Source organism: Anguilla anguilla, chromosome 2, assembly GCF_013347855.1.
Source record: "Anguilla anguilla isolate fAngAng1 chromosome 2, fAngAng1.pri, whole genome shotgun sequence".
NCBI classification, from domain to species: Eukaryota; Metazoa; Chordata; class Actinopteri; order Anguilliformes; family Anguillidae; genus Anguilla; species Anguilla anguilla.
The window spans coordinates 23,492,185-23,509,211 of record NC_049202.1 but is presented as its reverse complement, the minus strand read 5'-3'; the positions used below and the strand labels follow the sequence as shown (position 1 = coordinate 23,509,211).

Below are 17,027 nucleotides of genomic sequence, written 5' to 3'. Positions count from 1 at the left end.
AGACGCTCTTATCCAGAGCGACGTACAACAAAGTGTATAACCATAACCAGGAACAAGTATGACGAAACCCCTAGAGAGAAGTACCGGTCCAAGTACAGGGAACAACCGCATAGTTCAACTTGGACCCTGATGGTTAAACTGATTAACACTAACAACGAGAACGGCAACAACACAATCTATGGAAAAATAAAAATAAATAAAAGTACAAGTAGTCGTTAAGACTGGCGCATCAACTAAGTAACCTATGAAACAGCTGCCTAGTTACAACCCTAAGTTTAGTCATTTACAGGGGGGAAGGGAGGGATGGAGAGAGGTGCAGCCTGAAGAGGTGGGTCTTCAGTCGTCGTTTGAAATTGTTCACAGTCTCAGCTGTTCTGACCTCCACAGGGAGGTCATTCCACCATCGTAGGGCCAGAACAGACAGGAGACGTGTTCTGGAAGTGCAGGTGCGAAGAGGGGGAGGTGCTAGGCGTCCTGAGGTAGCAGAACGGAGGGATCTGGCTGGCATGTAGGGTTTGAATATCTTGTGAAGGTATGCTGGGGCTGATCCCTTGACTGCCTGGTATGCTAGGACCAATGTTTTGAATTTGATGCGAGCTATAACAGGCAGCCAGTGGAGGGTAGTGAGCAGGGGAGTGACGTGGGAGTGTCTGGGGAGGTTGAAGACGCAGCATTCTGAATGAGCTGCAGGGGTCTGGTGGCAGATGCTGGTAGTCCAGCCAGAAGAGAGTTGCAGTAGTCCAGGCGGGATAGAACCATTGCTTGGACCAGGAGCTGAGTTGAGTAGGTGGTGAGAAAGGGGCGGATTCTGCGGATGTTGTATAGGAAAAATCTGCATGCCCGGGTTACTGCTGCAATGTTGTTGGAGAGGGACAGCCTGTTGTCCATCATCACTCCGAGATTCTTGGCACAGGGTGATGATGTCACTACGGTGTCCCCTAAGGAAATGGAAAAGTCAAGGAGGGGAGAGGATAGAGCAGGAATAAAGATTAGCTCCGTCTTTCCTGGGTTGAGCTTCAGGTGGTGATTGTCCATCCAGCTCTGTATGTCCCTCAGGCAAGCGGAGATGCGGGCAGGGACCTGTGTGTCCAATGGGGAGAAGGAGAGAAAGAGTTGCGTGTCGTCGGCATAGGAATGATAGGACAAGCCATGGGCAGATATTACAGGGCCAAGGGATCTGGTGTACATGGAGAAGAGAAGGGGACCAAGGACTGAGCCCTGGGGAACTCCGGTGGTGAGGGGACGGGGTGGTGATACCTTACCCGCCCAGGCAACCTGGAAGGAGCGGTCAGAGAGGTAGGACTCAATCCAGTCAAGGACTGTGCCGCGGATCCCTGTTGCTGCCAGGGAGGACAGGAGGGTAGAGTGGTCCACCGTGTCAAATGCAGCGGAGAGGTCTAGAAGAATCAGGACAGAGGAGAGGGAGGCTGCTCGTGCGGCATGGAGTGACTCACTGACCGAGAGGAGTGCAGTCTCAGTCGAGTGGCCAGGCCTGAAGCCAGACTGGTGGGGATCAAGCAGGTTGTTCTCAGAAAAGAAAGCAGAGAGCTGGTTAGATGCAGCACGTTCCAGTGTTTTAGATAGGAAAGGGAGGAGAGATACCGGGCGGTAGTTCTGAATGACTGAAGGATCTAGTGTGGGTTTCTTCAGCAGCGGGGTGATGTGGGCCTTCTTGAAGGATGAGGGGAAACATCCAGAAGATAGGGATGAGTTAACGAGGGAGGCGACAAAAGGGAGGATGTCTGGTGTGATTGCTTGAAGGAGAGATGAGGGGATAGGGTCGAGGGCGCAGGTGGTAGGGCGGTGGGTGAGCAGAAGCTGGGAGACTTCAGTGTCTGAGAGGAGAGAAAATGTGGAGAAACAGGGGGCGGAGGACGCGGAGGACGCAGAGGGGGCGGAGGACACAGAGGGGGCGGAGGACACAGAGGGGGCAAAGGAGCTGCGGATGTCTGCAATCTTTTCGTCAAAGAATGATGCAAAGTCATCTGCAGTGAAGGAAGACTGGGGTGGAGGAGGTGGCACGCTGAGGAGAGAAGAGAAAATAGAGAAAAGATGATAGTAAAACTATCATCCAGGACATCAACGTCACCTCAACGTGAGAAAAACCTTAAATGGAGTCAGGGAAATAGATTACAATGAAAAAAAGGCCAAGGCCAGACTAGAATGCAAAAGATAGATGGACAGACAGCGTCTGGACTCTTGTACCCAACTCTTGTACCCAAATGCGACTTTTCAGAAATTCCTCACGCAAAATGAAAACCAGAAATTTTTGTTTTCAAGATGAACCGTTAACACTGATTCCATATTTTATTGTCCCGGCAGTCTGTTCAAATCTGAAACACACTGCAGATTCATGATGACAAAGGATAAATCCTTTTATTTATTAATGGTTCTTTTAAAAAATATCATAATATCTAACAACATACTGTAGGGCTTATCATAACCTTAGATATTACTACAGGAGGGAGGAGCATGCATTTAGTATCATCCTCTTAGTAAAAACCAACAAAACAAATAAGTAACCAAAATTGACAACAGAAAGCTTAAACACACAGATTGTATTTGTTCTTCACATTTGCGTTGAGACTTGCATCACGTTCATTCTCACTCCCATTTTTTCACCAAAACACAAATACATACGTACACACGTATACATAGCTGCTAGAGACAGTATCGCCACATAGATGGCGACGCCTTTCGGGGTACAGATCCCCTCTCCTGTTGCTGGCTGCAACACTAACATGGACGTACATTCCACACTCTAATGCTCCCCCCTACCCCGTGCTCCCTTCCCAATAAGGCCACCTTACAGAGGGCAATAGAGAGTAGGATGTCAAGATTGTGGGTGCATTGTGTTTGTGACCTGGGGACACTTCCATCAGTCCCAATTAACCTGCTAACTCTGATTCAAAAACTGCAAAATGAAAGATGCAGATTTAGCGTTCATTAAAAGCACAAATCATTATAGACTGTACCTGGCCTTTAAAAAACATGCTTTTCCACAGTTAGGCAACACCTCACACACACTAACAATGCACGCACGCATACACACACACACACTGTGTTCCAGCACAGATAATGCCGTCTTTTATTCATTTTCTGTTCCTGGATTTCCCACAGCAACCATGCAGCATCAGCTCAGTGTCCGTCTCAGGCTGCTGGGAGCCAATCACAGAGAGGCACTGTCCAGGCTGCTGAGAGTTCATCACAAAGGGGTACTGTGGGACCGTGGGAAGGGGGCGAGGCCAGTGCGGAAGGGACAGAGACAGGGGTAAGAAATTGAATGAGGGGGGGCAGATATATGTTGGAGGAGGTAAGTAGAGACAGATGGAGGGGAAGGAGCCAAAAGAGGAGGGTTGGGTAAAGTGGGCGAGGACAGACAGGGAGCAGGAGCTTATGGTAGTTGATACTTTCATCCATTGCAGGAGCAGATGAAAACCATCGGTGCAAAACAGCCTTCAGTTTCTGTTTTGCCGAGAAAATAAAGATCGCTGCACAGCTTCGCTTTGTCCAAAGTCGTGTTAGAGGTGGTGTGCTGAGTGGGGACAGGGTCGTGGTCATGGCGGCTGGGCTCAAACGCACGTCCCCTGATGTGGTGCTGGGGGCTGTTTGCGGTTCTTCATGCCCGAACTCTTCTCTTTGAAGTCCAACGGTTTGTGCTGCAATGTGTCTATGAGCGCGCTGGCTATGGTGATACCTGCGAAAACAGAACATACACGCAAGGAAGTCAAACACAAACATCTAACATCCAAGATAGGGTACATATCATCTGTCCTGGCTGTGAGAGCAGTAATTGTTCAATACTTATTATATAATTGGTACTTTCAAATTAGTCAAGATTACGCTCATAGTCATGCATACCCATGTGCGCACATACACACACAGAATCAATCAATACTCCCATTTCACAACACTCCCCCTCACAAGGTCAGGGACATGCAGCTGCAGCAATCGCCTGGCAACAAAGCAAGCACACTGAGCTACAGTGACTATGGGAGTATAGATATACACTCACCGGCCACTTTATTAGGTACACTTGTTCAACGGCTCTTTAACACAAATATCTGATGAGCCAATCACGTGGCAGCAACTCAATGCATTTAGGCATGTATATATGGCCAAGATGATCTGCTGAAGTTCAAACCAAGCATCAGAATGGGGAACAAAGGTGATGTAAGTGACTTTGAACGTGGCATGGTTGTTGGTGCCAGACGGGTGGTTTGAGCATTTCAGAAACTGCTGATCTACTGGGATATTCACGCACAACCATCTCTAGGGTTTACAGAGAATGGTCCAAAATAGAGAAAATATCCAGTCAGCGGCAGTTCAAATGCCTTGTTGATGGCAGAGGTCAGAGGAGAATCGCAAGACTGGTTCGAACTGTTAGCAACGGTAATTCAAATAACAACCGAGGTATGCAGAAGAGCATCTCTGAATGCCAAACGTCAAATCTTGAAGCAGATGGGCTACAGCAGCAGAAAACCAACACGGAACCAGCAAGGTGTACCTAATTTAGTGACCGACGAGTGTACATGCAGTAATGAGGAAGGAAGAAAGAGAGAAGAGTGCAAGAGTAAAAGAGAGAGGCAATATGATTCCTGCACTGGTGTGACCAGCAGTCACCCAAATGTGAGGTTCCTTTTGCTCATTTGATTGATCTTTGAGACTATGAATTTCAAGGTCACTGTGTTGCACTCTGGATGAATAATTAAGTTTTAGCCTGGTAAGGTACATTGGCCATTGAACAAAAATATTAAATACATAATGTTGTATAACTGTTCCATTACACATTTTATCCTTTAAAATAAATTAGACATGTCCAAACCAAACAAAACAAAACAGTCTCCATAGTATTAAGTATCTGCAAATACGTAAACGTAAATACGTGAACATTTAGCTGAAGGTGAACATAGCTAAAGACTAGAAGGTTGTTATGCAGTAGGCCAGAGGTAAGGGGGCAGGCCAACACTATGGGCAGGGTGGGTGATTGAGAAGTGACACACATGCAGTAATCTTGGCATCCCTGAGTGTGGATGAGACCAGCATGAAGAATGCTTTTGAAAAGACACTTTGAAATGACTCAGATGGGGGAAGTCAGCCTGCCTGCCACTTTTTTTCGTTACTTTTAGACTCGCAAGTTCTCCAAAGTTTGCAAGCTTCAAAAAACTCCAACTTTTAACCACCTCCTGGGAGAGCAGTCAGCACTAATACAATTGAGCTTGGAACAGCAAAAATAATTTATATCCATCACTATTATTAATTCATAAAAAGCTGAAAGCATTGCATGCAGCTAACAGAATGCTTGGCTGGGAGCCTCACGATGCCAGCAGCTCAACTTCCTAACGCTTATGTTCAACAGCCACTCGAACAATGACCACAAAAACACTGGATATTAAAATGTTATCAGCCAATTTTTCAATAAGCAAAAAGAATTCGTTCAGGCAACTTTACAGATCTTACAATTCTGCAGTTGAACAAAATTGTTTCTTACTGAAATAAAGGCAGTGAAATGTATGCCCCATCAGGTTTTTATTTATTAAAGTAAAGTAGCTCAGAAGAGGTCATCACAGGGCCGAAATGTCATGTGCAAACCAAACGAGACTCAAAGACTCTGTGAACAAACCTAATGGGACCCATGGGACATAAATAAAACACAAAAAAGACCCGACGACTCGCAGACCCGAGCGGTTTACAGCAGTCCAATTTAGCAGATGTTCACTTTCACTTGCACATTTTAACAAAAAAGTCCTGCATCGCAACATTTTAACTGTACATTTTTGTAAAAACTTTTGATAATATAATATTGGATAACATTACAAAACTAACGCTGCATTAGATTTACGTCTCTTGAGTATAAATGGTGAGTTCAAAATCTGAACCAAATGTCTCGGAAAATTCAAATTCCACTTGACCCGTGAAGACGCCTAACTAATTTCAGTAAAAAGTAACGTAAAGAGTAAGAAGTATTAAATGGAACAGTGGGTGGACAGTCAAGTTTTTATAAGCTTAGCGTGCACCAGAGACTGTAAAAAATATGGACAAAGCACTACATCTACGGAAGAGGATTAGGACCACGTGAAATTGTTTTTTGAGTTCTGACTTTATTCACAGAATTCTGACTTTAACACAAATCTTGCCAATCCTTGCCCATTTAGGTGGTACCCTATTTAAAGCTTTATAACTCCAGATGTGAACATCACAGACTTGAAAAATGGCTTAAGTGAAGCTAACGCAGATTAGTTTATATTCATTATTTTGGAAGAAATATAGTGCCACAAATGCAATTGTCTAGACAAAAAAACAAAAATTAATTTGCACTTTTTTAGTTTGCAATGAAATACTGAGAGATTGCATATATACAGCAGGTTAAACTATACATATGCTGGATCAAAAACTTCTTGACCACAAGTTCATAAAATCTAAGGGTGTATATGTAGAACTACTATAGATGTATGAAACAAAAACTAAGCAGTGTACCCTGCATCTCAAAATCTATCCAAAATGTCTAAATTATGCATTGCTGTGAATCACAACATATTCACATATTTCACTACAAATCAACTGTTTTGACTCAAGAAAATCACTGTTGCATCATTTACCAGGCGGAATTCCAAGCTTTCAGTCAGTACAGTGGTCTAAAATATCTAGGGGTCCAGAAACATATCCAAAATCATTCCAAAATTGAATAAAATGCTTTTTGTCCATTATAAAGCGTATAATTGAGCCCCTTATGAGGGTTTAAGATGAAACATTGCCATCAGATGCAAATTTATTGTCACACAATGCGGTACAGTACCTAAATGTGCAATAATTAACTCCTGTATGTATTTCTATACTTTTTGATCTCGTATGTTTTCTTGTATGGGGATGGGACAACGTGTAAACAATTGTCAACCGTCCACCACGTTTTGGCAATCTTCCAACTCTTACGTCACCACTGTTGCATGCTTCATAAACACTACAGCCCTAACTAACGCTTATCCTACAGTGTGAAATATCCACATTATATAATACCACTAACCTATTTAAAGGCACTCAATTTCAAAAATAAGGTATATAACCTAAGTATTTTGAGCAGTAATACTCACATAGAAATGATGAAATATCTGTTTTCAGTCGATGGAGACAGAGACTGGAAATCAGATAGTTCTATCCGCTCATGTCTTACACCAGAAAACTATGTCAGCTAGGTCTATCAGCAAACATATGGCTATGCTATGCTCAGAAGTCCTCAATAATAATAGTATTATCCAAGAAATTTCGACAACTCGTTGACAAGATTTCGTTAGCAGCGTTTGTTTTACTGCTACAACGTAATTGAATGCGATAATAAGAAAATTTCCGGTTACGCTGACCTATAAAACGCTATTCCAAAAGCAAAATTAGACATGTTATACACCGTTAGAAAGCTTATACTCTCACCTACTGAATAAATGTCAATCAAGCCAGACAATACTAAAAAGGGCGATGAGGCCGTAAACAACAGGTGTGGTATTATGCACAGCTATTTTGGTAGGTACCCAGGTGCGTATATTTCCCAAACGGATTGTCCAAGACAATATATTACCACTCAGTCTCAAAAGGGACATCTCTATGCATAAAACCAATGGTAAGGGTGTACATTTATCCAATATTTAGTCCCAGATATTGACTGTAGAATGACATGGTATCATTTAAAAAAACTTTTTCTTGTATATTTCGTTATTCAGTGAGCAGCGTTTTCAATATTGACCAGAGCGACAATGGTGGCACTGCAAAACTCCGTATTCGGCATAGTTGTGGTGTATCGTCTACTAATGAAACTAAAACAATGCATTTCTGTTTTTAACTCATACTTTGGTTGCAGTAGCACCGAATGTCTGAGTTTAGTAATGTCGGCACGCTGGCGTGCCGACCCCTAGGGGCTTTGCGCTTCTGACTTTAAAGTCAGAACTCAAAAAAAAATTTCACGTGGCCCTAATCCTCTTCCGTAAACATCACCAATTGACTATCCCTGGGTCTCGAAAACACGTTTTGAAGCTCAGTGGCGGGCGCGGCCATGTTGTCGATTTGGAGTCTGTGATTTTTACACAGTGTGATTGACAGTCCGGTGTGATAAAGCCCATCAACCTGAACAAACAATTGCAGAATGAACTCGAGGTAAACTGACTGTCTGCCGTTATGTTTTAAAACATTATAAAATGTTTACAGAGTGTAATTTCCATTTGTGACTGTACTATGTCATGTAATCACGTTACATGACATTAATAATAAAACTAGACAATTCCTGCAGAAATTGTGGTGTGGTTGCCGCCAAAGCAAATTCGACTGTCGAACAGATTAAACAGTGCAAAGAAGTTGCTAAATTGTCCTAACGGTTGCTAGGGTGTTTTAGATGGTATCTAGGATGTTGTTAGGTCGTTGCTATGGAAGTCTAGGTGGTTTCTAGGATGTTGCTTGGTGGTAGCTATGGAGTTTTAGACTGTTGCTAGGGAATTGCTCGGTGGTTGCAATTCGTGTTCTAGGCGCTTGCTAGGATGTTCTAGATGGTGGCTAGGGTTTTGCTAGGTGGTTGCTAGGGTGTTGGTTGGTGGTTGCTATGGAGTTCTAGGTGGTTTCAAGGGTGTTGCGAAATGGTTGCTATGGAGTACTTGGTGGTTACTATGGTGTTCTAGGTGGTTGCTAGGTCGTTGCAATGGAGGTATTGGTGGTTGCTAGGTAGTTGCTATGGGGTTCTATGTGGTTGCTAGGGCATTGCTATGGTATTCTAGGCAGGTGCTAGCATGTTCTAGGTGGTTGCTAGAGCGTGGCTAGGTGGTTGCTATGGAGTTCTAGGTTGTTGCTAGGGTGTTGCTAGATGGTTGCTATAGAGTTCTAGGCAGTTGCTAGGGTGTTGCTAGGTGGTTGCTATGGAGTTATAGGCGGTTGCTAGGGTGTTATTAGGTGGTTGCTATGGAGTTCTAGGTGGTTGTTATAGTGTTCTAGGTGGTTGCTAGGGTGTTGCTAAGTGGTTGCTATGGAGTTCTAGGCAGTTGCTAGGGTGTTGCTAGATGGTTGATATGGTGTTCTAGGTGGTTGCTAGGGTATTCTAGATGGTGGCTAGGGTTTTGCTAGGTGGTTGCTAGGGTGTTGGTTGGTGGTTGCTATGGAGTTCTAGGTGGTTGGTAGGGTGTTGCTAAGTGGTTGCTATGGAGTTTTCGGCGGGTGCTACGGTGTTGCTAAGTAGTTGCTGTGGAGTCCTGGGTGGTTACTAGAGTGTTCTATGGTGTTGCTATGTGTTTGCTATGGACTTTTAGGCGGTTGCTACGGTGTGGCTATGTGGTTGCTAGGGTGTTGTAATGTGGTTGCAATGGAGTTCTATGCAGTTGCTAGGGTGTTGCTAGGTGGTTGCTAGGGTATTCTAGGTGGTCGCTAGGGTGTTGCTAGGTGGATGCTATGGAGTTCTACGTGGTTACTATGGTGTTGCTAGGTGGTTGCTATGGAGTTATAGCCGGTTGCTAGGGTGTTCCTAGGCATTTGCTATGGAGTTGTAGGTGGTTGCTAGGGTGTTGCTAGGGTATTCTAGGTGGTTGCTAGGATGTTGCTAGGTGGCTGCTATAGAGTTATAGGCGGTTGCTAGGGTGTTGCTAAGCAGTTGTTATGGTGTTCCAGGTTGTTGCTAGGGTGTTGCTAGGTGGTTGCTATGGAGTTCTAGGTGGTTGCTATGGTGTTGCTAGGTGGTTGCTATGGAGTTATAGCCGGTTGCTAGGGTGTTGCTAGGCATTTGCTATGGAGTTATAGGTGGTTGCTAGGGTGTTGCTAGGGTATTCTGGGTGGTTGCTAGGATGTTGCTAGTGGTTTCTATGGAGTTATAGGCGGTTGCTAGGGTGTTGCTAGGCAGTTGTTATGGTGTTCCAGGTTGTTGCCAGGGTGTTGCTAGGTGGTTGCTATGGTGTTCCAGGAGGTTGCTAGGGTGTTGCTAGGCGGTTGCTATGGTGTTCTAGGTGGTTGCTATGGTGTTGCTAGGTGGTTGCTATGGAGTTATAGCCGGTTGCTAGGGTGTTGCTAGGCATTTGCTATGGAGTTGTAGGTGGTTGCTAGGGTGTTGCTAGGGTATTCTAGGTGGTTGCTAGGATGTTGCTAGGTGGCTGCTATAGAGTTATAGGCGGTTGCTAGGGTGTTGCTAAGCAGTTGTTATGGTGTTCCAGGTTGTTGCTAGGGTGTTGCTAGGTGGTTGCTATGGAGTTCTAGGTGGTTGCTATGGTGTTGCTAGGTGGTTGCTATGGAGTTATAGCCGGTTGCTAGGGTGTTGCTAGGCATTTGCTATGGAGTTATAGGTGGTTGCTAGGGTGTTGCTAGGGTATTCTGGGTGGTTGCTAGGATGTTGCTAGTGGTTTCTATGGAGTTATAGGCGGTTGCTAGGGTGTTGCTAGGCAGTTGTTATGGTGTTCCAGGTTGTTGCCAGGGTGTTGCTAGGTGGTTGCTATGGTGTTCCAGGAGGTTGCTAGGGTGTTGCTAGGCGGTTGCTATGATGTTCTAGGTGGTTGCTATGGTGTTGCTAGGTGGTTGCTATGGAGTTATAGCCGGTTGCTAGGGTGTTGCTAGGCATTTGCTATGGTGTTCCAGGTGGTTGCTAGTGTGTTGTTAGGCGGTTGCTATGGAGTTCTAGACGGTTGCTAGGGTGTTCTAGGTGGTTGCTAGGGTGTTGCTAGGGGGTTACTATGGAGTTCTAGGCGGTTGCTAGGTCTTTACTGAGTCCAATGTCGCGACCCATAGTTCTCTATGACAAACGGTTCAAAAGTTATGAAATATCAAACATCGGCCAATCAGGAAGGGGGGCGAGGCTGATCTACACCAATGGACAAAGGACTCTCTACCATGTCCAATGAGGCAATTTGTGGGCAATTTTTCCCCATAGAGATGAATGGCAGAATGTTCAAACCTAGAGAGAGTACTGCTGCTAGAAGACATTGTGACATCACAAAGGTGAGAAGACAGAGCATTGTGACATCACAAGGCTGAACATTCTGCCATTCATTCCCTATGGGGAAAAATTGCCCACAAAAATTCAAATTTTTCAAAAACCGTGCAACCAATCTTTCCACAAAGTAATAGCACACCATTCCCGATGAAGCCGCTCGATTTGACATATTGCACGTGTATGTGGTGCGAAAACTCTGGGAGGAGTAGCGGTCCAAAGAATGGGTGGAAAGAAAGAAAAATAATAATATGTGAGATAATAGTAGTGTGATTGCCTAAGGCAACCACACTAACTAGACAATTCCTGCAGAAATTGTGAAGTGTGGTTGCCACCAACGCAAAGTTGACTTTGTGCTGAACGGAGTGAACAGTTTCTGTAGCATGAGCAGAGACATAGTATGGTATACATGATATAACATCACGGCAACGAGTTCATTTGCAACACACGTATTCAGAGCTAAATTAACCCTTCATCAATACTTGAGATCAGTGTTTTACTCACGGTATGCTGTGACGAGTGACGGCAAATCACAAAGCTAGCTGGCCAGTTCAGAGGGTCTTGGAAAAACCCTATATCTACACTACGCGACCGCACCATTTTAAAAAGCAAGACAGGTCTAGGGAGATTAATTTGATTGATTGATGGTTTTACGTTAAGTTCAGCTCATTTTTACCATTCAACTAAAAACATTTAACTGGGCTGAAATTCAGAGTTTAATCTGTTACCGTAGATACCAACTCATAGACAGAGGATAGTCTATTACCTGTTAGCCTCAATGCAGTTATAAAGAGACCAAAGTTTCCAACTCGCTGGAATATAAAACAGTACTACAAAAGTAAAATGTGACATATTATACATAGTTAGAAAGCTTATTCTATCACCTGTTGGATCGATGAAGTGTAGATAAAGCCAGTTTGTACTAGAAAGTTACAGAACACTCAATGCAGTATGTGTGGTATTACAAGCTGACGTCTTTTTCTGGAGTAAGACCGGACCTGAAGCTGCTGCACACGTTTTGTTGACGGCGTTGTTGCACTTTTGAGTAAAGTCTGGCTTGTTTGAAAATTCGTTTATTCAGTAGCTGAGAGCATAAGCTTTCTAACCAGGTATAACAGCACGTCTATTTTAGGTTTTGGAATATCGTTTTTTTAGGTCAACCGAAAGCTATGCCATCATCTCATAGAATGCATTCGCTCTTTGTTAGCACTAGCATGCAAAGACGCAAAGTCTGGCTTGTTTGAAAATTCGTTTATTCAGTAGCTGAGAGCATAAGCTTTCTAACCAGGTAAACAGCACGTCTATTTTAGGTTTTGGAATATCGTTTTTTTAGGTCAACCGAAAGCTATGTCATCATGTCATAGAACGCATTCGCTCTTTGTTAGCACTAGCATTCTAAGACGCTGCATGTGACGAAACGTCGTCAACGAATTTGCGTAATATCTTGTGAAATACTATTATTATTGAGGACTTCTGGGTATGCCTAAGCCATATTACATTACAGGCATTTGGCAGACCATATGTTTGTTGATATACCTAGCTGACAGCGTTTTCATTTGTAATTTTGCATTTGGAATACCGTTTAATCGCGTTGACTTCCGCATTCAGCTATGTCCTATCCTGGCTGCTGCGACCGTAGAGCGGACCGCATCACGTGTGCAAAGCCAACCAATGCTGTAACTTCACCGTTCGCATATGAATGACGTCACCTTCTCCATTCATCTCTATGGGGAAAAATTGGGCATAAAAATTAATATTTCTCAAAAACCGTGCAGCCAAACTTTCCACAAAGTAATAGCACACGATTCCCAAATAAGCCGGTCAATTTGACATATGGCACGTGTATGTGGTGCGAAAACTCTGGGAGGAGTAGTGGTCCAAAAAATGGGTGGAATAATAATAAATAAAGAATATGTGCGATAATAGTAGTGTGGTTGCCTTAAAGCAACCACACTAATAATAATAATATGTGCAATAATAATAGTGTGTTTGCCTAAGGCAACCACACTAACTAAACAATTCCTGCAGAAATTGTGAAGTGTGGTTCCCGCCAATGCAAAGTCGACTTTGTGCTGAACAGAGTGAACAGTGGTAGGTAGTTGCTATGTTGCTCTGGCGGTGACTATGGTGTTTTAGGTGGTGTCTAGGGTGTTTCTAGGCGGTTGCTAGGGTGTTGTTAGGTGGTTGCTATGAAGTTTTAGGTGGTTGCTATGGAGTTCTAGGTGGTTGCTAGGGTGTTCTAGGTGGTCGCTATGGAGTTCTAGGTGGTTGATAGGGTGTTGCTAGGTGATTGCTATGGAGTTATTGGAGTTTGCTAGGGTGTTGCTAGGTGGTTGCTATGGAGCTCTAGGCGTTTACTAGTGTGTTCTAGGCAGTTGCTAGGGTGTTGCTAAGTGGTTGCTATGGATTTGTGGGAGGTTGCTAAGGTGTTACTGGGTGGTTGCTATGGAGTTCTAGGCTGTTGCTAGGTGGTTGCTATGGAGTTGTGGGTGGTTGCTAGGGTGTTACTAGGTGGTTGCTATGGAGTTATAGGCGGTTGCTAGGGTTTTGCTAGGTGCTTGCTATGGAGTTCTAGGTGGTTGCTAGGGTGTTGCTAGGTGGTTGCTATGGATTTGTAGGCGGTTGCTAAAGTGTTACTAGGTGGTTGCTACAAAGTTCTAGGCAGTCGCTAGGGTGTTACTAGGTAGTTGCTATGGTGATCCAGGTGGTTGCTAGGGTGTTGCTAGGTGGTTGCTATGGAGTTCTAGGCGGTTGATCGGGCGTTGCTAGGTGGCTGCTATGTTGATCTAGGCAGTTGCTAGGGTGTTACAGGTGGTTACTAGGGTGTTGCTAGGTTGTTGCTATGGAGTTTTTGGCAGTTGCTAGGGTATTCTATGTGATAACAAGGGTGTTGCTATGGAGTTCTGGGTGGTTGCTAGGGTGTTGCTAGGTGGTTTCTATGGTGTTGCTAGGTGGTTGCTGCAAGTGGCGTTGGGAGGGGTCCAAGCATTGGCACCGTCGCGCCCCCTATGGAGCGATTTTAAAATGGCTTTTTCCTCATGATCATATACCTTCACCCAACATATCTACTGAATATCATGATGATTGTATAAAATATTGATGAATTATGGCCAATTTTGTGCTAAGAGAGGCTGTCGGATGACTTAGCTGCATCGCCATGGATGTGTCCTGGCCGCTTCCCGTAAAGGCCTTTACTATGTCGTAACACTTCGATGGCATGTCGTAACACATATATGGCCCGGCGTGTATGTACAGCTGCAGCGCTTCCATGCCGCAACTAAAAAAGGTGTCACATTAGTGTTGTCACAATACCAAAATTTGGACTTTGATACCGATACCAGGTTTAGTATCACGATACTGGATACAGAAACAATACTGATTCAATACTCGGTACCTAGCAATACTGAAAATACCTTAATAGATCAGAAACTTAATGTCCAAAAGGGTTGGCCTCATTTTGGAATTCACGGTTTATTAAAAACCTGGTTTATTAATAACCTTTAAGTTGAAGCCTGTTCAAGCATAGGCCTATAGTGTTACAACACTAAACAACAGAAAAATATATTAAATATATTAAAAAAATTAAACAATTGTAAACTAAGTAATCTTTAAACAAGTCTTTCACCTTTAAATATATCTAAAAACAGCATATCTTAATAACAATAACAATAACATCTTCCTATAATAAAATATTTCCAAATTAGAACACCTATTGCTACTGAAATTAACTGAGTCGAAGCTTGAGCTATATCAACGAGCAGGAATGCACAAGCGCACGTCACCTGACTTGGATACCTTAGTTGCTACTGCCATCTAGTGAAGATTCTGACAAATTACACCTTTCATCCTCTCAATCGGTAATACGGGAGACACATTTCCCTGGCTTTTACATTTGACACAAAACTACCGAATGTCGGAAAATTCTAATACCAAAGTTTCTTTTTTTAAGTACCGAAAAACTGCTGAAGTATTGGTATACCGTGCAACACTACGTCAGACACATATTCCAATCCATTACTCAGGTTAGCAGAGAATGCACATTTCAGAGTGCCTCAGAGACAGATAGAATAATAATACACATTTCAAATAATAGACAGGACATTGAGAAAAAACTAAACAAAAGACGAAATATCAACCCGCGAACTGTGTGCTGCTCGCAGAGTAGCCTACCGCATTATTTATTCAGACACTGGCATATAAGAAAATTTTCGGTTGCGCTGACCGATAAAACGCTATTCCAAAAGCAAAATCAGACATGTTATACATCGTTAGAAAGCTTATACTCTCACCTACTGAATAAATGAATTGTCAATCAAGCCAAATTGTACTAAAAAGGGCGACAACGCCGTAAGCAACCGGTGTGGTATTACGCACAGCAATCTTTGAAGTTAGCCTACCCAGGTATAACAAAATTTGCGTATATTTCACAAATGGATTGTCCAAGACAATATATGACCACTCAGTCTCAAAAGGGACATCTCTACACGTAAAACCAGTGGTAAGATTGTATATTTATTCAATGTTTAGTCCCAGATATTGACTGTAGAATGACATGGCATAATTTCTAAAAACTTTGTCTCGTTTATTTCGTTATTCAGTGAGCAGCGTTTTCACTGCTGTATTGGCAGATGTTAGGGCTAATGTCGGGTTTATCTTGTTGCTACGGAATATTACATAACGTTACATTACAGGCATTTGGCAGACGCTCTTATCTAGAGCGATGTGCAACAAAGTGTATAATCATAATCAGGAACAAGTGTGTCGAAAACCCTAGAGTACCGTTCCAAGTGCAGGGAACAACCGCATAGTTCAACTTGGACCCTGTAGGTTAAACTGATTAACACTAACACAAACAAGAACAGCAACAACGCAGTCTATGCAAAAATACAAGCAATAGTTAAGACGAGTGCATTAACTAAGTCACCTACGAAACAGCTAACTAGTTACAACCCTAAGCTTACAGTCAATTTAGAGAATAAATTGAGAATACGATTTCTCTCAGCATAATGACGGATTTAAAGACTAAACGAACTCACCCAATATTGTGTTCAAATGGATCCATGCCAAAGAAAAGTAATGATTCATCCTCTCAAAGCTTTTACTAACAAACTTGTAGTAGCAAAAAATATCAACTCGCCATCCTTGCTAACTGCTTCCTACGCTCAGAGTACCGTATTATTTATTTAGACATTGGTAGAGTACAGCATAAATTGCGTCTTTTGTTTATATTCAATATTAGTAATTGCAGCGAGAAACTGCAGCTGTAGACACAATGTTGCCTGTTATGTTATGGTAGCAACGGAATGAAGCGGACTATATTTTTATTACCTTCATTGTTTAATTATACCAGCGTGTTTTCGCGCGTTTGCACAGAAACTCAGAACCTATCAATAAAATGGTTTAGCTATTTCTCAGCATAATGACAGATTCAAAGACTAAACGAACTCACCCGATACTGTCTTCAAATGGATCCATGCCAAAGAAAAGTAATCATTCATCCTCATAAAAAGCTTTTACTAACAAACTTTTGGTAGCCTTGCATGCACTCTGGGTGGCACTGTCTTCCATTGCTTCCCCGACGTTCAGACCCTCCGCTCACTGATAAAAACTAGACCCTACAGTGTCGGATTACTTACGTCGCCATGGATGTCGCTTGCCGTAAAGAAGTTTACTAGATGTCGTAACATTTAGATTTGGAGCTCCAGCTCTTCCGCACCCCAACTAATAAAAAAGTCCAAATGGCGGGCAAACAATATGGCGGACATAGGTGCTCCCAAAAGCAAAGCTGTAGAGCACATTCAGATGCATCGGTCAATGAAGTTTTGTGTTGATCTGACTTATGGTGTGGGAGTTATGGCCTTTTACGCATAACCCTTTGTTATAGTGCCACCATCTGGCCGACATAGGTGATTTTTAGTGCCTGAGTAGTGGGGGGCCATAGGAACCCACCTGCCAAATTTGGTTGCTCTAGGACTCATGGTTGCTGAGCCTCAGACACTTTTACCGGAGAAAAATAATAAGAATAATCCTAACAATAACAAAAACAATAGGGTTCCACCAGCTTTGCTGCTTGGACCCCTAATAATAATAA

The 17,027-nt window shown here is 43.2% G+C and overlaps 1 protein-coding gene across 3 annotated transcripts in view; it reads right to left on the bottom strand.

The window, feature by feature from the left end:
• Positions 1-2,298: 2,298 nt before the first annotated feature.
• Positions 2,299-17,027, bottom strand: part of atrnl1b (attractin-like 1b) — a 252,548-nt gene continuing 237,819 nt past the window's right edge. For all 3 annotated transcript variants that reach the window (XM_035404118.1, XM_035404116.1, XM_035404117.1), the window contains one exon: positions 2,299-3,697. In XM_035404118.1, the coding sequence (XP_035260009.1) occupies positions 3,686-3,697 (12 nt within the window). In that variant the 3' untranslated portion in view covers positions 2,299-3,685. The remainder of the gene's footprint in view (positions 3,698-17,027) is intronic.